This window comes from Taudactylus pleione, unplaced genomic scaffold, assembly GCF_031769625.1.
Source record: "Taudactylus pleione unplaced genomic scaffold, aTauple2 ptg000644l, whole genome shotgun sequence".
NCBI lineage: Eukaryota > Metazoa > Chordata > Amphibia > Anura > Myobatrachidae > Taudactylus > Taudactylus pleione.
The window spans coordinates 147,389-171,635 of NW_028285046.1; the positions used below are offsets into that span (position 1 = coordinate 147,389).

Here is a 24,247-nt window from a genome sequence, read left to right on the forward strand (position 1 = left end):
CGTGTTGTATGGTTTCCTATGGAAAGTACTTGCAAGTTTGGCTGATGGTGTATTTGGTCGTGTTTTGTAAACTCATGCGAGTTTTGATGTCTGTTTCCTGCAAGTTCACACGTGTTTGGCCTTAGTAAATTTGCGAGTCAAAAAAACAGGCTAAACTCATCCGAGATTGCAATTTCGCCCAAACACGATTCTTAGTAAATTTACACCTATGTATGGAAGTCTCTTTCCTGGCAGTTGGCCACATGGTGCCAGAAGGGCTGTTCATTCTCAATTCCTGCATACCCTGAAAAAGACTATTAGGGCCGAATGTAATAGGGTGAGAGTTTAGAAAATGTGAGAGTTCAGCAGTAGAACTCTCACACTAAGGGGCATATGTATCAAAGCTTAATGTGAGATAAAATTGTGAATTAGATATCACCAACCAATCAGCTCCAAACTATCATCTCTTAAACACAGCCTGCAAAATGCAAGTTAGGAGCTGATTGTTTGGTGATATACAGTATATCTCACAATTTTATCTCTCATCAAGCTTTGATACATATGCCCCTAAAACACTGATCAAGTTGTATTTTCAAAATAGGAAATACCTGGATGAGAGTTTAAGGGGTCTATGTACTAAAGCTTGATGAGAGTTAACATTGTGAGAGAAAAAGTATTAACCAATCAGCTCCTAACTGTCATTTTTCATACACAGCTTGTAAAATGTAAGTTAGAAGCTGATTGGTTAATGCTTTATCTCTCACAATTTCTCTCTCTCCAGTCTTTGAGTTTTTTGAGTCTGAAAAACATGCAAAATTGCATGTTCTGTGACTTTATTACATTGGCTGAGTTTAAAAATGTGAGTTAAACTCTCACCCTATTGCATTTGGCCCTAATAGTTTAACTATAGAATATGGATTCAGGTAATCAGAGACTTTAAAGCATTATAAATAACTGCACGGACAAATGGGTGTACCTTTGTTCCCCACAGACTAGCTTTCTGTATTCTAAGAACTTAGGGGAAGGCTTCATGGAATTTTGGAATAGAGTAAGAAATACTGTAGCTAGTAATCGTGGGCCTGATTCAGCAAGGAACGCAAATGAGAATTTGCATGCAGCCCTCCGATGTTGCAATGCAAGGGGTGCAATTACATACATTGTTTTTTTGCATGCAGAGTAAATACTGGCTGCTATTGCATGTAGCCCACAAATGCTGGACAGCTTTATTATTTCACTGAAGCTCAGAAGTCAGTTTGAACACACCCCTCCCAAATTTAAATCTCTCTGCACATTTAAAATATAAATGTACATTTTAAAATATTCCCCACCTGCAGTGCAGCATGGTATTACCAATGTGCGCAGTTACTTGCTCTTTCTTACTTTATTCCCATCTCTTGCCTCTTGTACAGCTGTCTGAGGAGTTAACAACGTGTCTGAAACAGGTAATACACTCTAAAGGAATCATGCGGCAAACATCCTGGCTGTTGTTTCTTAGTAGTACTTTAATATACAAAATAATGTACACTTGTACTTGACTGTTTGTTTGCATAAGTGATTCTGGTTCCATTAAAGGTACTGGGTAACCACAGCCAGCGCATGACTTTGGCCTGACCAGTTATACCCCTTTTACACCAAAGCAAAAACCTGGGTTTTTGCAGGGTCTACCCGGGTTGCAGCTCAGTGTAAAAGGGTCCCTGAAAAATAACCCAGGTCAAGTGACCCAGCAATCTAACCCAGGTAGCTACCAGGGTTGGACCCGGGTAATGGTGCAGTGTAAACGGTGCAACCCGGGTTATCTGACCTGGGTTATGCCTAAAATGAGCTGATTGGTAGTTGTGGAGCAGTCACCTCCCACTTTTTATGACCTCACAGGTTTAGCAGGGCAGACCTGAGTTCAGTGTGAACAGGGCTGACCTGGGAGTAACCCAGATCGAAGGTGCAGTGTAAATAGGTTTGACCTGGGTCTGACCAGGGTTGCAACCATGTCCAAAAACCCAGGTTGGACCTGGGTTTTTGGTGGAAAAGAGGTATAAGTGGTGAGTGAGCACCAAACGTCATCAAAATCAAGCCAGTATTCTCACAACCAGCTAAAGCAGGAGAACCCAGGCAAAACAGACAATTGGAGTATATTTACTAAGTGACAGTTTTGCATTTTCAGTGGCTTTTCAGCTGTATAATGGTGGGATTATGTCCTGCTAATTTACTACAGACCAAACTGCCAGAGACCTGCTGAGAATTGAGACTTTAGAATACAACAGAGCATTGAAGCACCATCAATGGTTTTCCTGTTACAATTAAAGAAACCCCCAGAATTAATAAGTAGATGGTTTAGAACCTGACTTGTGACAGGTGAGAAATCTCAAAACCCATGAAGTTTGGGCTATCTGGCCAATGAGAAGGTCAGGATTTACCTTCACCTATAATGAGGGCAATTACTGCAGTATGTATTGAATGCTACAGTAATCCTGTTGTGGGGGAACACTATTTTATTAATATATTAATGGGACATTATTGTTTAATTTTATTAAGAGGGCAATATTATTTATTAACTATATTAAAGGGGCAATACAAATTACTTGTTAATTCATTTTTAAAAATGTTTTTTTTTTTATGGTGGTGGCAACATTTATTATTTTATGATGTGGCCACCATTTATATAGTCATAAAATTATAAATTTCGCACCCATTCTAAAAACATTTTAAACACCAACTGACAATTAATGTTGCCCCTGTAATATAATGAAAACATAATAATGCTTCTATTCTACTAGGAAGTGGTTAAGTGTCACAATCCAAAAATAAAGTAAAAATAACAAAAAATACATTTACCGTATTCCAAGTCTGGTGTAGACCGAACAGAACAAGGAGTTGTCCCAGGAAGAGACATCCACACAAGGCTATCAGGACAGAGGTGTGAGCACTCCTTATAGAGCGGCATAGGATAAACGTGAGGAGAGAGATACACAGGCAGACAAGAGACAGAGTGAGGCCAATGCGAGAGATCACAACTAAGCCAGCATCCACCTGCAGATGAGACAAAGACCATTTCAGTCACATAGACAGGAAAGAGACAATATGGGACCTCAGACATTCTGGTCAGTGCTGACAAATAATATGGAGGTCTTTGAATTTATACTAAGGGGGAAGGTATAAAACCTTCTAAAGAGGACAAGTAAACGTGTTGACCTTAGCAACCAATCAGCTACTACCTGTCAGTTTAAAGAAAAAAACTTGATAAATGATCGCTAGAAACGGATTGGTTGATAAGGACTTGTCCTCTAGAAGGTTAGATACAGGATACAGGATGCAAAATGAAAATTATATCATGTAATATTATCAAGGATCTTAGAGAACTAGATTCTTTTTAACAGTTGGGAGGTTGGACAATGAACAAGAGACCAACAGCTGTACAGCACTGAAGGTTATTTGGCCTTAAAGCACTACAGCTCTTTCATTAACACCACTTAATGGACCTGATATTTATCCTGAATCCAGTGACCAATGTAGCGTGAACCTGTATTAATACATCCTCTGACCCACTGGTGCATCACTTAATTTTGCCCATCAGAAACCACCCTGAGGCTGCCTGATTCAGTGATGAACACATGGCCATGTGTGGACTGTGGGCCTGATTCAAAGCCGGACGCAATTAGCGCTCGCTCGTCCAGAAAATAGGAGTGGCTATTCAAATGAACCGTTCGCTCTCTGCGGTCTGTTCACGCCCCTCTATGTCTGAACGAGCGAACCAAACTTGCAGTAGTTTTTTTGAAAAATACGCCCCCTGGCCGCTCGCATCCTACGTCATGTCCGCTATTTATTAGATTAATCGAGTAAATTGACCAGCGTATGAACTGCTCGCTATTCTTGTGGTTGGTTTTTGCTACCACAAATTTGCGAGCAGTTCTGGCTATAAAATAACCCAGTGACGTGGTCAGTGACGCTGCTGTATTAATTATGCACACCCATAAAACGTCCGTTTTGACCTTTAAGCACACCTGCGTTCTGATCTCCACTCCCTGTTTTCAAGCACCTTCCCCTGTTACCACCCACATACGCCTCCTCCTGTCACTCATATTAGCAGGCATTCGCTATTTAGCGAACAAACGATTTTCGGCCACACTGACTGGTTTGCGCATGCGTATTACGATCCGTACGCATGCGCAGTGGGACAAACATCGCTCGGAGCGAACGAGCGGCCGCTTACGAGCGGCTCTGAATCAGGCCCAGTATCTTGTGTGTTTCTGCACTGTGGATATGAAACAGATTTGGATGATATTGCCCAGTGGCAGGGAAGCGGCTGTGTAATGCCGTCCACATAGATGCAGATGCAGTAGGATGTGTCTGTAGGGAAAAAATGCCTCCTGCTGGCATCTCCGATCCGGATGCATGAGCTGAAGCTTACTGATGGGCACTTGCAAGGCCAGGAATTTCTCATCCAACAACACAGAGCCTGTACTCGGCATTCCCAGGAAACAGGAGCAACATGCCCCTATTTCCAGGAATGCAGCCTGGTGCCGCCCACTTCCTATCCCCAAACGGTCACTTAGCTGGCGTGCGAGAGCACAGGACTCGACCTACACATGCACGGTTCTCCAATAAACTTAAAACTGCGTGAACAAATTATACACTATCCAGACATGAATCAAGCATTGTGTATACACCAAAACCAGGCGTACACAAGTACAGGCAATGCAGAGTCATACACATTTCAGTGGCATGTCTACATGTGGCTGAGTAGGTGGAACTTGGTCAGGGGCAGATTGGGAACTTAAAGTGGTCCTGGAAAAAATTCTGAGAGTGGCCTCATTCAAATTTGGCGCCCCAAAACAATCATATGTTGTGCTAGCAAACAGCCAACTTGACAGCCCTAAAATACAGAGAGTAGCTTTATGCCTGCCATACAGCACAAACAGCATCCCTGCCAAGGGTGTAGCTATAGTAGGTGCAGAGAGTGCGGCTGCTACGGGCACCCTCTCCCTGCACTGAGTAATACGCCATCTCCTGAGCCCCAGCTTTTCTATTCTCATCAGAGTGCTGCTATAGGGTATCTGGGCTGGGCCAGAGATGATCCAAGCTACAGCCATCACTAGCTGCTGCCTGCATGCATTGAGATGTCACAATGCAGGTCACAGCCCTATATAAAGGATGCCCAGCTACTGGCAGCCATTTTGTGGTGACATTTTCTCCTACATTAATACTCTCTGAGTAGTTCCTTTTTTATGTAGGTGACTCTGGATAATGACTACTGATATGAACTTTGGATTATATCTCCCAATAAGGTCCTGAACAGCAACAGTTTTAGAAAAAGAATCTGCAAACATCTTAAGGTAAGGACTTTTTAATACATTTTGGCCTGTCACCCTTACCTCTCCCTCCATTTTACCTGCAGTTTTTAATTTTGAGACAATGGATAAAGCAAATTCTTTATCGGATAATGCACTGCATGACTTAAGATGAATACACACTTGTCCAAGTGGAGGACTCAACCCAGGCTAGACTGTTAACACAATCCTTAGGGGGAGGGGGCCCTAGATTGCACACCCTAAGCACAATATGAGGTGCTACCTACTGAGACTTGTAGTGCTGCAAGCATAAAGAGACAAATGCAAGTGCACTCTCTCTCCATGCTGAACCTAATAATATAACTGCTAAATAGCATCAAAGAGGTTCTTTGCATAATAATGGCCATAATTATGGGCCTGCCCACCGCATCCAGGTGACCTCTATCAGGCAGGTCCCTAACACTTTCATGGAACAAATATAGGGCCGGGACCCCCCCAGGCCAACCCAGCAGAACCGCCCCATGGTGTGAGATTTAAAATGAGTGTTAAAGAATAATGCCTATATGTTAAGTCCTACCTAAGTAGGAGGTTATAATAAAAAGTGTATAAAGTGCTATATATATAAAAAACAAACTATAACACAATCCTACTGGATACCTGGACGCAGATTCGACATCCAGTATATGCCTACACACCTGTCCAATTTTGCAGCAAATCTCAGACAGTAGGTACAGAGATTGGGGCTGCTATGGGGCCCAGGCCGCCTCTGAGTGTTGCTGCAGGGCATCTATTGCCACTGGCACAGTCGTCTCTGCCTCCATCTCTCTTCATTAACTGATTTATTAGTGAATCATAGCCTTCTTATATACCATGTTGTTTTAGAAACATTTAGGATTAGGGAGACACTATATATTTTTAAATATATTATTCGTTTATAATGCTTACTATATGCTAATTACAATTTATTTAATTCTGCATGTCAGCTAAGTAGATAGATATTAGGTAAATTACAATCAAAATTTGCCCAGGATGGGGGGCTTTGTAAATTTTTCTAATGGACCCCCATAGGTCTTGCTTGTGATCCCAGTAACCATCTTACAGTACAAAGAGCATCTCAATCACCACCACTAGCTTGGTTACCACCATAAAGTACATAGATCATTCCAGGGACTGGCACACATTAAATTGAGCATCCTAGTGACAATACAGCACAAACAGCTACCACCATACAGCAAAGGCTATATCCCATCATCACCATACAGCATCCCAGTGACTGCCATAATCTGCAGACAGCACTCCACTGAATGTCATACAGAACATTGAGCATCAAGGTGATGCCATACAGTACATCATAATGTACATAGCACCCAGACTTGTAGCTGGATCACTATTGGATTAAAAACTAATGAAACAGCACTCTGGCCATAGCCCGTGTCCAACAGACTGTGTGGAGACCAACATGGGAGATCACCATACTTGAGTGACCCTTGTTGCATGTTGAACAAAAAAATTGAATACATCTACCAGTGTAGCCTACAACCAATCCGCCCTGCTGTTTAGGTGTGTATAGTTATTCTAGTCTACATCAGTAGTTTAAGTAATTGTTTCCTATATTTTAGTAAAATTAGCCAGTATTTTGGTTTAAGTTATTATACAGAAGCATGTTTTCTCATATGTATTCTGCAGACTAGAGTATGAGAATGCCAAATTATGTATCCCTGAGTTGGATTAATCACAACTGTATTTTGATTGCTGGCAATCTAAGCAATTTGTGTTATTTTGATAAAGGGATCTTCATATGTGCACTGTGTGTTTGGACGATTATGTAATATTTCCCTCACCATATTTATGAGAGAGGAGGAGTCAATTAAATGTTGAGCAGGGGAGGTCTTGTTGGCTGGGACTCACTCTGTCAATCCCCAGAGGTGAATCCTCAAGCTCATTGGTAACCGAGTAGACAGGACTTTTCTCTCTGCGAGGGAGTTTCCCAGCCGCTGGTGTTTGTTCTCCTCCTGTCAGCAGGGCCAGATTAACAATGGAGCCGATGGAGCTAAGGCCTCCACATAAAAGCAGGCCTACCATCATTGCAGCATGATGGTGATCAGCTGCATCATATAGTCGCCCATAAATCTTATAATAAAAATGGTATTTCTATTTTTTTTACAAAATTCTTCAACTTTTCTCTTTTTATTTAGGGAGACAGTGGGGCTGAGAGTGTGGGGGGTGGGCACACCCCCATAGCACTGGTCACACCCACAGCATTGGTCACAGATTCTCCCCTTCTCAATATAAGCCATTGTACAGTTACAGCCAAAGGCCCATGTAGCCCTTAATGCAACCCTGCCTGTCAGCCATGGTTAAGATAAGCTAGTGGCGTAACTAGGGTATTTGGAGCCCAGGGCAAATGTAAAAATGGAGCTCCCACCCCCATGTGCACGCGCCTTAGGTGCGTGCTGTGAAAAATGGGCGTGGTCACCTTACACCCCTTTATCATCATATTACTTTCCATATGCACCTTAACCCCAGTAGTGCCCCTTATACAGTACCTCCAGTATGCAATGTCCCCAGTTGTGGTCCCTCTTATGCAGGCCCATAGTAGTGCCCTTTATACAGTACCCCCAGTAGTGGTCCCCCTTAAGCAGCCTCCCATTAGTTCCCCTTATACAGTACCCCCAGTATGCAATGCCCCCAGTAGTGGTCCCCCTTATGCAGCCCCTCCTTTGTTCCCCTTATTCAATGCCTCCAGTAGTGGTCCCCCTTATGCAGGCCCCCAGCAGTGATCCCCCATAACCAGTGCCCCCTATACAGGGTCCCCTGTAGTGGTCCTCCCTATTTAGTGCCCCCAGTAGTGGTCCCCTAGTAGTAAGCCCCTTAAATAGTGCCACCAGTAGTAGTCCCCCCCCAGTAGACGTTCCCCTCCTGATGCAGTGCCCCCAGTAGTAGCTCCCCCCAGTAATGGTGCCACCAGTAGTAGCTCCCACCAGTAATAGTGTCCCCAGTAGTAGTAGCTCCCCCCAGTAATAGTGTCCCCAGTAGTAACAGCCCATCTCAGTAATAGTGTCCCCAGTAGTAGCATCCCCCCAGTAATAGTGTCCCCAGTAGTAACAGCCCATCTCAGTAATAGTGTCCCCAGTAGTAGCATCCCCCCAGTAATAGTGTCCCCAGTAGTAGCAGCCCCCCCAGTAATAGTGTCCCCAGTAGTAGCAGCCCCCCACCAGTAATAGTGTCCTCAGTAGTAGCAGCCCCTCCCAGTAATAGTGTCTCCAGTAGTAGCAGCCCCCCAGTAATAGTGTCTCCAGTAGTAGCAGCCCCCCCAGTAATAGTGTCCCCAGTAGTAACAGCCCCTCTCAGTAATAGTGTCCCCAGTAGTAGCAGCCCCCCCAGTAATAGTGTCCCCAGTAGTAGCAGCCCCCCAGTAATAATGTCTCCAGTAGTAGCAGCCCCCCCAGTAATAGTGTCCCCATTAGTAGCAGCCCCCCAGTAATAGTGTCCCCAGTAGTAGCAGCCCCCCCAAGTGATAGTGTCCACAGTAGTAGCAGCCCCCCAAGTGATATTGTCCACAGTAGTAGTAGCCCCCCCAGTAATAGTGTCCCCAGTAGTAGCAGCCCCCCAGTAATAGTGTCCCCAGTAGTAGTAGCAGCCCCCCAGTAATAGTGTCCCCAGTAGTACCAGCCCCCCCAGTAATAGTGTACCCAGTAGTAACAGCCCCTCTCAGTAATAGTGTCCCCAGTAGTAGCATCCCCCCAAGTAATAGTGTCCCCAGTAGTAGCAGCCCCCCAGTAATAGTGTCCCCAGTAGTAGCAGCCCCGCCAAGTGATAGTGTCCCCAGTAGTAGTAGCCCCCCAGTAATAGTGTCCCCAGTAGTAGTAGCCCCCCAGTAATAGTGTCTCCAGTAGTAGCAGCCCCCCCAGTAATAGTGTCTCCAGTAGTAGCAGCCCCCCCAGTAATAGTGTCCCCAGTAGTAACAGCCCCTCTCAGTAATAGTGTCCCCAGTAGTAGCAGCCCCCCCAGTAATAGTGTCCCCAGTAGTAGCAGCCCCCCAGTAATAATGTCTCCAGTAGTAGCAGCCCCCCCAGTAATAGTGTCCCCATTAGTAGCAGCCCCCCAGTAATAGTGTCCCCAGTAGTAGCAGCCCCCCCAAGTGATAGTGTCCACAGTAGTAGCAGCCCCCCAAGTGATATTGTCCACAGTAGTAGTAGCCCCCCCAGTAATAGTGTCCACAGTAGTAGCAGCCCCCCAGTAATAGTGTCCCCAGTAGTAGTAGCAGCCCCCCCAGTAATAGTGTCCCCAGTAGTAGCAGCCCCCCCAGTAATAGTGTACCCAGTAGTAACAGCCCCTCTCAGTAATAGTGTCCCCAGTAGTAGCAGCCCCCCAAGTAATAGTGTCCCCAGTAGTAGCAGCCCCCCAGTAATAGTGTCCCCAGTAGTAGCAGCCCCGCCAAGTGATAGTGTCCCCAGTAGTAGTAGCCCCCCAGTAATAGTGTCCCCAGTAGTAGTAGCCCCCCAGTAATAGTGTCTCCAGTAGTAGCAGCCCCCCCAGTAATAGTGTCCCCAGTAGTAACAGCCCCTCTCAGTAATAGTGTCCCCAGTAGTAGCAGCCCCCCCAGTAATAGTGTCCCCAGTAGTAGCAGCCCCCCAGTAATAATGTCTCCAGTAGTAGCAGCCCCCCCAGTAATAGTGTCCCCATTAGTAGCAGCCCCCCAGTAATAGTGTCCCCAGTAGTAGCAGCCCCCCCAAGTGATAGTGTCCACAGTAGTAGCAGCCCCCCAAGTGATATTGTCCACAGTAGTAGCAGCCCCCCCAGTAATAGTGTCCCCAGTAGTAGCAGCCCCCCAGTAATAGTGTCCCCAGTAGTAGTAGCAGCCCCCCCAGTAATAGTGTCCCCAGTAGTAGCAGCCCCCCCAGTAATAGTGTACCCAGTAGTAACAGCCCATCTCAGTAATAGTGTCCCCAGTAGTAGCAGCCCCCCAAGTAATAGTGTCCCCAGTAGTAGCAGCCCCCCAGTAATAGTGTCCCCAGTAGTAGCAGCCCCGCCAAGTGATAGTGTCCCCAGTAGTAGTAGTCCCCCCCGTAGTACAGACACACAAGTTCCAAAAAATTTTTTTTTTAAAAATACACTTACCTGAATCCACGCTCCTGCTCCGGACACCACTCCCGCCGCCGCACGTCTGTCCTCCCAGGCTGGCGCGCTCTGTATTATGGGAGAGACATAATGACATCTCTCCCATTACCCACTGCAGGAGCCGGAAGGGAGCCGGCTCTTGCAGTGGGCGCGCAGCAGTCAATGAGAGTCTATCTGACTCTCATTGGCTGCTGATTCACACACATCTCCGCCAGCGCTGGCGGAGGATGTGTGTACAGCAGCAGCCAATGAGAGTCTGTCTGACTCTCATTGGCTGCTGAATAACACACACATCGCTGCCATGGTGGTGGCGATGTGTGTGTTAGCACAGTCCCGACTGCCACCCTCCTCCTGGCGCTATTGGGTAAGCGCTCAGGGGGAGGGAAGGGGCTCAGCTGTGCAGCACAGGACCGGCGCTGGAAGCCACTCACTGCGGTCGGCGTTACACTGGCTAACTAGGGCGTGCTGGTACCATGACCGGCGGCGCCCCCCCGCGCCGCCGGTCCCACGGCGCCCAGTGCACGCACCTTGCTTGCACTGCCCTAGTTACGCCACTGAGATAAGCAAGGCTGCTTATTCTTCAAAGGGGGCAGGACAAGTGGTGACAATTCAGCTGGGGGGCAAAGACATTTGCGCAGTACACAGTAAGTGCAGACTGTGTTATGTGGCCTATTTGAATGGCTGCACATAGGGAAGTTACACCACTGGGCAATGTAAAAATATTAATTATATAAAAAAACAAAACACTACACTGGAAATTACTGGAGAAGCTATGGCCAATCCACCCTTGCCTTTAGCAGTGAGCGTACAGGGGCCATGGGCGTATCTACAATGGGTGCAGGGTGTGCAGGGCACACGGGCCCCTAGGTCCAGCTGGGCCCCACACTGCACACCCTGCACCCATAGTGTCACTTACCTATCCGGAGTCCCACGTTGGTGCGGGGGTCTGGTGCTGTACAAATGACTGGAAAAATGGGCACCGCAGCCATTTTCCGTCGTTTGCACATGCGCAGTACAGGGAAAATGGCCGCCGCGGCCATTTTCCCAGTGACCAGCGCATACTCTATAGACTCTAGTGCCCAGAGTCTATAATTACGCCACTGGCCGCACACAGCTCAGTGTGCTGCCGGCTGCCGGCCAGAGCCCATGTCGGAGACTGCGCATGGGCCCCTTCCTCTCTAGAAACGCCCCAGGGGCCTAACCCTAGTGTAGTTACCCCCTCAGCAGTGAGTGTTCAGGGGGCAGCCGTCAATCCCAGCATCCACAGAAAAGATTGACAGGCATTCAGTGTATATGTGTGACCCCGGGTTTGAGAGGCTGCCTGTGCTGCCCACTTCACATCCCTACTTTCCAGCACCTGACGCCAATAGCGGGTAACCAAGGGAGGGTGAGTAGTGGATCAGTAAGGGGTGGATTGATCTGCGAAGCACAGCCATAGGTGGCTTGTCCCTGGGGAGGGGTCAGCCACCATGAACAAATCATGTCAGTTTCAGCCATTAATATGCCAGAGCCGACTCTCATTGGGTAGGTTGGGTCACATATTTAAAAACAAAATCTGAAAAATAAATTGCTTACAGTGACCCAAAAACTGTCCGGCCCACCGGGAAAACTCCCTGTGATATCTATGGCCAATCCGCCGTTGAACTTGGTTGTACCTGGGCGTTCTCACACAGACTAAGTTAAGCGAGGGTGCGTTGACGGAGCTGCGAGCTATATAATCTTGAGCGAATGTCACAAGCCGCCGCACTGCATCTGCATGGCTAGGCGAACGCCGGGTGAGCGTTCGCTAACTCCTCCTACCTCCTGTCCATCATGCTGGGGTAGATCTGGATTGGCATCTGCTCCTATTTCCTCCTGGTGTGAATGCTGCTCCGATTCCAGTGATAGCGTTCACGTGTTTCCGGTTCTGGCATTGGTCTCCTGTTAAGTCAAGTATCCAGTTCTCTTGCCTGTTCTGTATACCGGCCGCTCGTATCATTTGGGCGGCATGGTTTGCATACCATCGGTCAGCTGCTTGTGTCAACCCGGCGGCACAGGTCCCATTCCAGCGTCCTTCATACGCAGCCAGCGTAGTCATGCTTGTGTCAACCCAGCGGCACAAACCGCACTCCAGCATCATTTGCTTGTGTGAACCCAGGGGCACAGGCCGCACTCCAGCGTCAGCTGTTTGTGTGAACCCGGCGGCACAGGCCGCACTCCAGCGTTAGCTACTTGTGTCAACCCAGCTGCACAGGTCGCACTCCAGCGTCCTCCATACGCAAGGCAGCGTACTCACGCTTGTGTCAACTTGGCGGCAGAGTCCGCACTCCAGCATCTGCTGGTTGTGTCAACTAGGCGACACAGGCTACACTACAGCATCCAGCGTGCCATCGCTTGTGTCATCCAAGCGGCACAGGCTGCTACTTGGCCCAAAGGCCGCATCTAATTCCACAGCCCTCAGGCCACAGCCTGCCCAGGCTGCTACTCGGCCCAAAGGCAGCATCTAACTCTACAGCCCTCAGGCCACAGTCTACCTAGGCTGCTACACGGCCCACAGGCCAAATCTAATTCCACGGCTCTCAGGCCACAGTCTACCTATGCTGCTACACGGCCCACAGGCCGCATCTAATGCTATGGCCCACACGCCACCACCAGCCCTCAAGGTTGCTCCACGGCCGCAGCTAGCTAAATTTGCCAGCCCACAAGGCTGTAGCGGGACTTTATATTACATCTTCCTGACTAAACCTCCGGATCCTAACAGTGAACATTTAAACAAACCAATTTTCAGATGGGTATCAGGCCAATCCTATTGATAGAGGCATATATAAATGCATTTAATTTTGTATTAGGCTGAAAATATACATATTTTCTTCCATGTATACAATGTGGGAGCAATAGCGCCAGACTTGCATTCAGCTCTGTATCAGCAATTTCAACACATTGTTCGCTTTTCAAATATTAGTGTCTCTTCAATCACCAATTACAGTCACTCCCTCCCTTGTTCCACATCTGCTTTGTGACTTCATGCTTCATGTATTACTAGAACTTAAAGGCTACAGAATTAAGGCAGATTACTCTCAAATCTCCCATAACCAATCTTGTATAAAGATCATTAAATAATTCACATGCAAAGTAATGCACAATGGGCCTGATTCATTACAGATTACGCACACAGTTCTGCTGCGAAATATGCTGTTTGCAACTGCTTAGCCAGCATACTGTAGACGCCCACTACCGTTTTCTCACATCCATAAAACCTCGCAATCCTGCGTATACATTGGTAACATCGAGTAGCATTGGACTCACACACAGAATTACAGCAAGTCTGACCTGTCTCAGAAATTGCAATTCTCTTTGCACACAGGAGCTCATTCAGACCCTCTTGATATGATGCGGACGCTCAAAGCTGACCGATAGTTGCGATCTGCGCATGTGTATGCATCACATTGCGAGTGCACGAACCATAGTGAGAGATCGGGAAGCGTACGTTCCCCCGGCATATACAGAATAAGTGACATGTCAAGCAGTTTGTGGTGGTGACAGGGGCAGGCCACTAGAAATGGGGGACTGGAGGTGCGAACGCAGGCGTGCCTGGGCATCCCAATGCCGTTACAGAGGCGTGCATAATTAAAAGACAGCATTATTGTACAGGTCACCTGGTTGAAATACACACTGAAGTGATCGCAGTGCTTGTGGCAGGGTATGGTCAACCTTAAGTGCTGCAATCGCTTCCGATGGTGCTCAATGTACAAATGTTTTCATGCACTTCCAGGAGATGACGTGCGCAAGTGGGCGTCTTATGAATGGCTGGTGGGTATCTGCATGCACAAAGTAATTGCACGCCAAGACATGGTGGGCGTGCTAATGCCTTGCCGTGTGATTGTCTGCCTTGCTGGGCGTGCGCTCTATTTGCATATGCTGGGAGCCAGCGAACGTACCTAGCGAGTGGGTCTGAATGAGCTCCACAGTGAGTACTCAAGCTGCATATGCCGTCGCAGTGGCTAATTTTATGCATGCCCAGGAAACAGTGTTCAAACGAACTGGCACACCTACATCTCTCAAACCTCTCCACTGACACCACCCCCAAACATGCCTGGCGATAGTGGAGTCCCAGGGGTACAACTGTACCGGGCCCCGAGGTCTTTAAGGGCCACGGAGAAAACCGCTGCCTGCGCTGCTGCTGCATTGACCAGCAGGGTGCAGGCATGTAGGGGCCCCTGCTGATCACTGCAGCACCAAGTCCAGGGGCGGGCTGGGCCACCCGGCCAGTAGAAATGAACTGCAGCCAGCCTGCACGCTGCATATACACATAGCAGCAGGGCCAGCTCAGTCTGTGTCACTCACTGCTGGCCATCGAGACTTGGAGAAGCTCAGCACTGTGGTGGGGGCTGGGCTGCTGCCTGATGACTCCTCGGATCTCTCAGCCAGTGATCTGAGGAGTCTGATGTAAGTTGAACTGTCTCCTTGGATCACTGTCTGAGAGATCTGAGGAGTCATTCGGCAGCTCCACCCCCACCACAGTGCCTCTGCCTCTCCAGTCCTGTCCAGCAGCAGCAGTGAGTCGGACTCAGCTGAAGTTGCCTGTATGTCACAGGCAGGAATCTCCAGCAGGTGAGTGCAGCCTAGGGGAGGGGAGAACACAGGGGCCGGGGATGCACTAAAGGGAACATGTGGTAAAACCCCTGTTTACCACATTTTCCATATGCATCAATCTCCTGGCCGCCGCGCTCCAATGCGGAGGGTAACGCCAGCTTTTGCTCTCCCATCCCACACTGTGTTATACCATTCCCCACTGTGTTATACCCTCCCCGACTGTACATATATATATATATATATATACATATATATATATATATATGCTTATGCAAAGGAGCTAATACCAGCCCCTATGCTGCTTAGGTTAAGTCCGTCAAATACCAAGAAGCCGGCGGAGTCAAACCAGCACCGAGAGGCAAGAGAGGATCCAGCGCATGCCGAGCTGAGGAGTGGCGCTGATCTAAAGAAAAGACACTCAAGCAGAGACACCGTGGCAGGCAGAAATAGAATGAGGTAAGTGTGGGGCATGGATGGACACTGTGGTTCAGAGGTTCCCCAGAGAAACCACATATAGGTAAGGCAGAATCTCAAGCATCTGGCCTGTACCTGCCAGGGACCCTGGGATGGGGAGCCCCTAAAAAAAATGGGAGTACCGGGCTCCATGATTTCTGTTGCTGGCCCAGCCCTTAAATGCTGACGTCCCGTCACTCACTCTGCAATGGCTTTGTATCTGCATACATGATTGCAGTGCGATCTCAATGCTGACCTGCACACGCGCACTGTATTACATACACATGCGCAGTACTCACCATCGGCCAATCTGTGTATGCTGATACATTTGCAATCCATAATGAATCTGCCCCAATGTTAAATGTCCTTATTATATCACAATTTCCATATTTCACCATAATTTATGTCACCTGAATTTCACCAGGAGCCATGAGCACAGCGAAGGTGGAAAGGTGGCTGCAGAAACAAAGCGTAAAGTTCTCTTTATCTGACAGCTTGGTCTCACATCCGCGGCTTGTCCAAATTTTCTTTTTCGTATCCCAAAACACACATTTGAAAATGAATGAAGGTCTAAGATCCTACGGGAAAAGAAAATGAGATGGGGTCATTTAGTGGTACATTAGCCTAACATCAGTCAATCCTAGGGGGAATTCAATTATAAGCCGCTTTCAGTGGAAAAACTGCATATTGTGCAATTTGTACTTATCGTGAAATCCTATTAGCTGTTTTTTTTTTGCGGTTGCAAATTTTCCGTAGAACAAAGTTGCAATAAAAATTTCACGACCTCATGAGCAGTTTATAAGTTGTGCAAAACCCCTCTTTTTGGCTAAAAATGTCTGGACTTAGGGTCTGATTCAGAGGTGGACGCTATTGCAATTCGCACGCAGACTGAGCGATTGTTTGCCATTGCACATGCGTATGCATCACAGTGCGCCTGCGCGAAGGTAGCTGTGCAATCCCGCAGAGATTGCCGTGCATGCCCGCAGGCCACGGAGGTCCTTTGCAGATTGATTGACAGGAAGTGACCATTTGGGGGTGTTGATGGGGGGGTGGGTAAGGAGTGTAGTAACAACTAATATTTTCTTTTGCTTGAGAACTACAAGTCCAAGCAAGCCTCCCCCCGCATACTGGTACTTGAAGAACCACAAGTACCAGCATGGGGGGCATTAAGGGCCCACTGGTATTTGTAGTTCACCTGCAAAAAATATATAAAAAAAAAACATAAGACACACACACGATTACTCACCTATATTCACTGTAGCCATTCACGTCCCCATGTCCAGTAGAATCCAAGACCTTTGTAAAAAAAATTCCATACTCACCTATTCCTAGCGTAGATCACGTCCTCTTCGGTCCATGTAGGCATCTACAGGGTTACATCTGGCAGATTTCCCCATTTTTACCTATACTTACCACTGCAAAAAATTATCAGCTGAATGCTGCATTGTGACTTTTGCAATAGGGTTGCACAAAAAAACACGAATGCGCATAGCCACAATAAACTAAAATAACCAGCGAATCGTGTGATAAGTAAACGGCTAATTGAATTCCCCCCTTAGATTAAGATCAGGCCTGGATTAAGCGTCACATAGCCTGAGGTATTCAGGGGCCTATTATGAGAAGCGGAGGAGGTGTGACCAGTGCTCTGTGGGTGTGGCCAATGATGTGTGGGTGTGGCCAGAGATGTGTAGGTGTAGCCAGTTACATGTGGGCCTGTACATCACATACACTATCAGCCCCAATGTCTCTCTAAAGAAGTAAAGGTAGAATTCCATCATTTTTAAAGGAAAATAGAAAAATAATTTTAATATTTATGATTTATGGTTGACCGTGGGGCCAGCTGCACTGCTGATTATTATCATGCTGCCATGGTGATTGTCCTATTTATATGTGAAGACCTAGAGCTGTAGCTCCATCTGCAACATTATCATTCTGGCCCTGATTAAGTTATAGCAAATGTATGGTGAGGTCTGGTGGTGATTTCTTAATTTAAAAAAAAACATTTTTTTTATACTGTACAATGTATTTTAGTGATAAAAAACAAAAACAATTCACAAGTTCTCCGATGTTGAATCAAGAATAGATGTTATGTTTATTGTATTATTAGCATGGAAGACGTTTAAAATTACCAAAAATTTGAGGACTGTGTCCATGCATGTACCTTAATGCTGACATACATCGGAGTCAGTAACCCCTGCTGCACTGGGGCCAGGCAGATAATACTGACAGCTCCTGTTGTTCAGGATAGATTCACACTCTAGACCCATGGCTCTCTCAGGAGATAAAGGACGGCACAAGCAGTGGTGTTGGGATGATAAGGCAAGAGAAGGAGGAGGACAGGATGTACCATCAGTCTCTGGGAGTAATGGGTATATTTACTAAAGTGCAGGTTTACAAAAGTGGAGGTTTTAGCCTTTAAAATAATTGCCACTGGAAAACTTGCATAAATCCAGGTACCGGCTGAAGAGTGGAACCTATTACATTTAGCCCATAGACTTTAAACTGCACTGGCAGAACCATACAGACAATGCTCTCCTTGGTAAATTAACTGGTGATTGTTCATTATTCCTATGTATGCATAACTGTCAGGAAATCTGGAGACTGAAAAGCAGTAGCGCAACAATAGGCTAGAAAAGTTTGAGCTGGAACCTTCACTGCTTCTGTCACATTCACACTTTAATATAAAAGAGAGACAAAGTAGAGGAAGAGGTTTGTTTGTTTTTTTCTTATCTATTGTTTAACTTTTTTTTTTGTCAAACCCTTTACCTCATTTTGAATAATGAGAGACCACTCTTGATTGGCTGTCAGTCTATACAGTAGGGGCACTTGCCAAAGCTTAACTCACTTGCGTCAGGAAGCTCTACGGAGCAGATTGTTTTGACTGTGTGGTATGGTTTTGTTTTAACCCTTTCAACTATGTCAGCTGACGATAAGAAGGATATTAAACAATAAAGGGGCTTAGATATTAATATAAATACATAAGCAGGCACAGATACAATTTGAAATGAAAAAAGGGCACAGATTTAACTTTTTGTCATAAGGGGACTCACATTGGTTGTACAGAACTATAGGGAAGGGAGGGGGGTCAACTGCCACAACCATCTCTTTTGTGGGAGTTCATTGGCAGGTTTTGCTGTGGTTAGTGAACCGCAGGTCAGTGTGTCCAGGGCTGTGTCTTTTTTTTTGTTAAATTAAATTATTCAGAATGGAGATTTGGAGCCAAATGTAATAGGCTGAGAGTTTAGAAAATTTGAGATAAAACTCTTACACTTTTTAAACACGGCCAATGTAATAGAGTCCGAGAACCTGCAAACTCGCATGTTTTTTAGGCTGAAAAAACTCTCATCCAGATGTTTTCCCACTTTGAAAATACAACTCGACCAATGTAATAGTGTGAAAGTTTACTGCTAAACTCTCACACTTTCCAAACTCACACCCTAATTAATTTGGCCATTACAGTGAGTCAGGTTTGTATATGTTGGTTTTGCTTAGATCTTTCAGTTGCTTTAATAAAACCAATGACTTGAAAATTTCTCAAAATCACGTACATTTAAAATTGGTTCAATTAACTGCTTAATAAATTCCAGCCTTTGTCTCATATCCTTTATTCAAACCTTTAACCATTCCATTAAAAAAAAACCTCCAGTTATTTATATTGACATACTTCCTAAGAATGAAACCATGCTGCTTGGAATCTTGACATTTCTTTAACCTTAAACAATTATTTTTTTTTTTGTTCTCTTTTAAATGTAATGGGATCCCTCTTATAATTGCGATATTTACTCATCTAGGCTTTTGGGGGATTATCTACAAAGTATTGGGTTGTAAAACACCTTTTTGTTTCTGCCCAATATTTAAAAGGGCAGTGCTTTTACTAGCCTTGTCTTCCATGTAAAAACATTGCCCTTTTAAACAAACATGAATAGAAGTGTCGGGTTTTACAACCTGACACTTCGTAAATAAACCCCTTCATATCACTTCATCTGTAAATTAGATTATCTCCCCAATTTCACAATGTGACTACTAGAAATCTTCTTAAAAAATAATAAAGTTGTTCCTATACTCTCTGAATACCTTTGATTTAGCATTAGAGTATCCTTCTTGTGTACAAGTACAAAATCTGAGGAAACCTCCTGCATTATTGGCTTTTGGAGTAAACTGTAGGGGATGAAACAGTGGTCTATGAAGTCAATAAATAGATGGCTGATAGAGGATCCTTTTTTGATAGACTTACTTTATTCCTAGCTTCTTTCACTCTCCATTGGGCCAGACATCAGGCTGCTTCCACCTTTCCTGGGGTGGCTAATGCATCTCCCTGACATGTTTATGTAAGCATTCCAATAATTGTCCCAAATGCATGAAAATTGCATAGACACAGAATCTACCCTTCTTGTTTATACTGACCTTCTGCTGTTCCAGGTAGAAGGACACTGGGGGGTCCAAGTTTTTTGTATTGTTGATTGTGATGGCTCCACTTACCACCTGAGAAACAATCTCATTTGTACCTTCACCAACAGAGCCCCCTAATGCCCCTAGGACACTGCTATTTAATCTGGTATCTAGTTCTTTGTGTAAGATAAAAATGGATCCACCTGGCAAGTACATAAAGATAATAACCTATTATAAATATCAAATACATTATGACAGGAACAGTAATAACAGTAGCACACGTTTCCTCACCAGTTTCTCTGCGCATTAGTGAACATGGAACGTTCATAGTGTTGCCCAGGACATTTAAGGTAATAGAGTCTGTTTCTCCAATACAGATGTCTGTGGAAACCTTCATCTGAACCTCTTTAGAGGAAAAACATGATCATTAAACAGGGCATGAACAATTCCATTATTGTACGAAATAGAATGTAAAGGTAACGGATAGTAAGTGTAATTTTGTACATAGCGATCACTACAGTACAGAGCTTTAAATAGACAAGGTTTTTTGAAAGTCACATACTTTTATTATTATTATTATTATTATTATTATCATTCTTTATTTATATGGCGCCACAAGGGTTCCGCAGTGCCTCACAAAGTAAATTTAAAAATTAGCTCACACAAAAAGCAACTTACAGTATAAAACAATGCAGGGCAAGGATAGTTTATATACATTGCTGCAATAGCAGTCCTAACACGCAAAAATAAGTAGCAGGTTGTCAGCTACCAAGTGATAGGCGCCCTTATGGGGAGTTTGGAGTAGATGATCATATGAGTGAGGGAAGGAAAACCACATGAAGAAAGAGGGCTCTTCTCATTAGAGCTTACATTCTAAAGGGGAGGAGCAGCAGACAGGGGTGTGACACAGATGGGGTAGATGGGAGCAGGATAGGATGAGAGCTGGAAGGCTATGATGAAGTAGTGAGTTTTGAGAGCCCATTTGAAGATTTGTAGAGAGGTGGAGAGTCTGAGAGGGAGAGAGTTCCAGAGGTAGGGAGCAGCATGGGCAAAATAATTTGAGGCGGGAGTGGGACACAGTAATCAGTTGGCAAGAGAAGCAGCATGCATTTGTTGAGCAAAGAGGGTGGGCAGGAGTGTGAAGTGAGATGAGATCAGAGATGTAAATGGGAGAGGATTGGATGAGGGCTTTGTAATTGAGTGTAAGAACCTTGAATTGTAGGGCTTGTAGGAGAGGGGAGGCAGATGTTGAACGTTTGGAGAGGAAGATGAGTCGAGCAGCAGCATTAAGGACAGAATGGAGTGGAGAGAGGTGGGAGTCAAGGAGGCCAGATAAGAGGAGGTTACAATAGTCCAATCTGGAGATAACCAGTGAGTGTATGGGGGTCTTATGCCGCGTATCCACTAGGCAACTCAAATGAGCGATTTAACAATAACGACATCGTTATCGTTCAATCACTGGTCATTTTCGACATCAATCATCGTCTGAACATGCCGGTCAATCTGTGGATCACGACAGATTGGGCATGTTCGGGATGAGGGAAGGTGCCTGCACTGAACGACATATTGTTCAGTGTAGGCACTACAGGGGATGAGGAACTACTGTACTGTATAATTACAATGTTGTAATTGCACTGTCATTTCTCTATCTGCTAGTGGATATGCACCTTTAGTTGCCTCCAAGGTGAGAAAGGATCTGATCCTGGAAATATTTTTGAGATGGAAGTGGCAGGACTGTGAGAGGTACTGAATTGTGTGGTTTGAGGTAGAGGGAAGAGTCAAGGATAACTCCAAGACAGCACACTTGGGTGCTAGAGGAGATAGTTGTGTCTTCAATAGATAATACAATTGTGAGAAGTGAGGTTATGCGAGAGGGTGGGAAGATTATCAGCTCAGTCTTAGACATGTTAAGTGTAAGAAAGAGCTCGAACATCCAGGAAGAGATAACAGAGAGGCAGTTGGAGACTCGGGTGAGAAGAGAGGGGGAGATGTCAGGGGAGACAAGGTAGATCTGAGTATCATCAGCATAGAGATGATATTGGATGCCAAAAGAGCTGAACAGTTCACCTAAAGAAGATGTATAGAGGGAAAATAGGAGAGGTCCAAGAACAGAACATTGGGGAACACCTACAGTTACAATGTAGCAGAGCTAAGAAAATATTTTTTCTGGCTTAGGTAGATTGGTATGGTTTGAAGACATTTTTTATGTGGCTTGGATGTATCAGTACATGGTCAGTTAAGTCTAAATATTTGGTCCTGCGGTGTTGGGAAGTGCATTACTATACAATGTTATGTCACTTTGGGCACTCATACACAGCAAATTAAAAATTGACCTGTAAATAATGTAGACGTGGGCAATGCATAGAAAGTATAGCTATTGTTTTAATATATTGAGTGCTAAATAAGGTGTACCGTGGCCTATGAGTCACTACCGAACTTCAATTGTGGTTTGTATGATTATATTTTAGCACAAATTTTGTGTACTACAAACTAGTTAATAAGTTGTACTGTAATAACTGTTTAAACTTTTTAAAAACAAAGGGACTGATTCAGCAATGCACTTTATATGCATGTCCAAAATGGGTCCTGAGTGATCGCACGCAGCCCCTGCTATGCCTTTGCCTGACAGCCAGCGTTCCTGGAAATGGGTGCATGTCAGCCTGATGTAGAGTGTGTGCCTGATGTATAGAGTGTACCTGATGTATAGAGTGTGTCTAATGTATAGCATGTGCCTGATGTATAGAGTGTGTCTGATGTATGTCCATGAAATAGGACCCAAAACAGTCCGAAATGCATTGGAGAGTGAAGGAGAATGGATTGCAAATACACAAGAACAAGCGGTAAACCCGCCGCTAGGTCCGTGAAGCGTCCGGCGTTTGATGTCATCTTTCAGCGCCGTGGCCACCAAGACCGCTGAGACCCAGGGAAAGGAGAAATCGTCCCCTGGAGGTGAAACTACAATATACAATTTTTACTAAGGTACAGTAGGGACAGCTAGGGCGAACACCCGCATCACGGGCTACTTACAGAGGGGTCTCGCAGAAAGGACTGCTAGCGGGTCCCCAGCATGGTGGTGATCTCAGGGGTCTTGAGCTCTGGCGGCGTTCCTGCTGGCTTTGGTCACTGAGCGCAGTCATGGCAGTTCTTGTCTGGTTAGGTGTGTCTATGGAGGATCCTCCATGTGCTGGTGGTCTCAGAGGGCTCGGGGTTCCAGCGGCGTTCCCGCCGGCCCTGGACACTGGGCACCGCCATGTTGATTCTTGTCAGCTGACCACTAAGTCTCCAATGGGTAACCAAGTCAGAGGACACCTGACAGCAGCAGCCAATTCTGGTGATGCACAGGGTATAAAGCCTTGCTTCCCACAGCATTCAGTGCCTGAACTTTGTCACTGTCGCATGCTCTAGCTCCAATGCTAGTTGTGCTAGTCTCTCTGACGACTCCGGCTCAAATATATTCTTCAAGTCTGGTTCCATTTAAACTCCAGTCTGGTTCCATTCCAACTCCAGTATTCTCCTAAAGATTGGTCTCAGTATAAGTGTATTCACCAAGTCTGGTCTCACTCTAATACAATTGTAACCTCAAGTCAGGTTCCAATCCGATTGCAATCAAGTATCTACCATAAGTTCTACTCTCAGTCCTTACTCTCTGACAGCATCCATGTATATTGCCATGTTGCTTATTCCATCTATGTGGAGGACTTATATATGACAATCTCTATTGCAAACCTCCTATACCATCAGTGAGCAAGTACCTGAGTCTCTACTGAGCAGTACAGAGTCCTCTGTCTTGATAGTAAGTTTGGCTCTAATGAACTCAGAAGAGAATCCAGGTATTAAAGCTCTGCAGACATTGGCTTCATGCTTAGAAAAATCAAGAGTCAGCCCAGCACTAGGTCAAACAATATCTACAGGAAATCTCATCCCGATTGGACACCATTCAAGCCACCGTGGGAACTACTTTGACTGTATCAAATGCTCCTTCATCAGTGCCCACAGTTACTCCTTCACTTATCACTGATCCCAGTCCCAGATGCTGCTTCCAACTCCCAATAGATTTGAGAGGAATTCTAAACTGTGTTGGTGATTTATCAATCAATGTTAAATTTAATTTGAGCTTTTGCCACCTAAATTTCCAACACAACAATCTCAGATAGATTATTTCAGATCCCTTATTTTCAGTTCAGCCTTGGAATAGGTATCACCCCTTTTAGAGTATGCAGATCAAATTGTATCCAACTAGGCAGATTTCAAAGAATATTTGATGAACCAGGTCAATCTTCGGCTGCCTCCATGGATGCCTTACGAATTTGGCAGGGGTCCCGCTCTGTCGGGCAATATTGGTCCAATTTCAGATCATCGCTGCGAATCTTGAATGGAATGAACAAATTGTATTACTTGTTATTTCCAGTTATGCACCATCTGGTCCTGGGCCTTCCATGTCTTCAACTTCA

At 45.5% G+C, this 24,247-nt stretch overlaps 1 protein-coding gene across 1 annotated transcript in view; it reads right to left on the bottom strand.

Annotated features, from left to right (window-relative positions):
- The window catches only part of LOC148478902 (adhesion G protein-coupled receptor E1-like), a 57,887-nt gene that overhangs the window by 15,351 nt on the left and 18,289 nt on the right, over positions 1–24,247 (bottom strand). Inside the window, exons 3-6 of the mRNA XM_088455200.1 lie at positions 20,088–20,201; positions 19,812–19,999; positions 15,818–15,985; positions 2,809–3,003 (exon numbers count right to left, since the gene is read on the bottom strand). Coding sequence (XP_088311326.1) covers positions 2,809–3,003; positions 15,818–15,985; positions 19,812–19,999; positions 20,088–20,201 — 665 coding nt within the window. The remainder of the gene's footprint in view (positions 1–2,808; positions 3,004–15,817; positions 15,986–19,811; positions 20,000–20,087; positions 20,202–24,247) is intronic.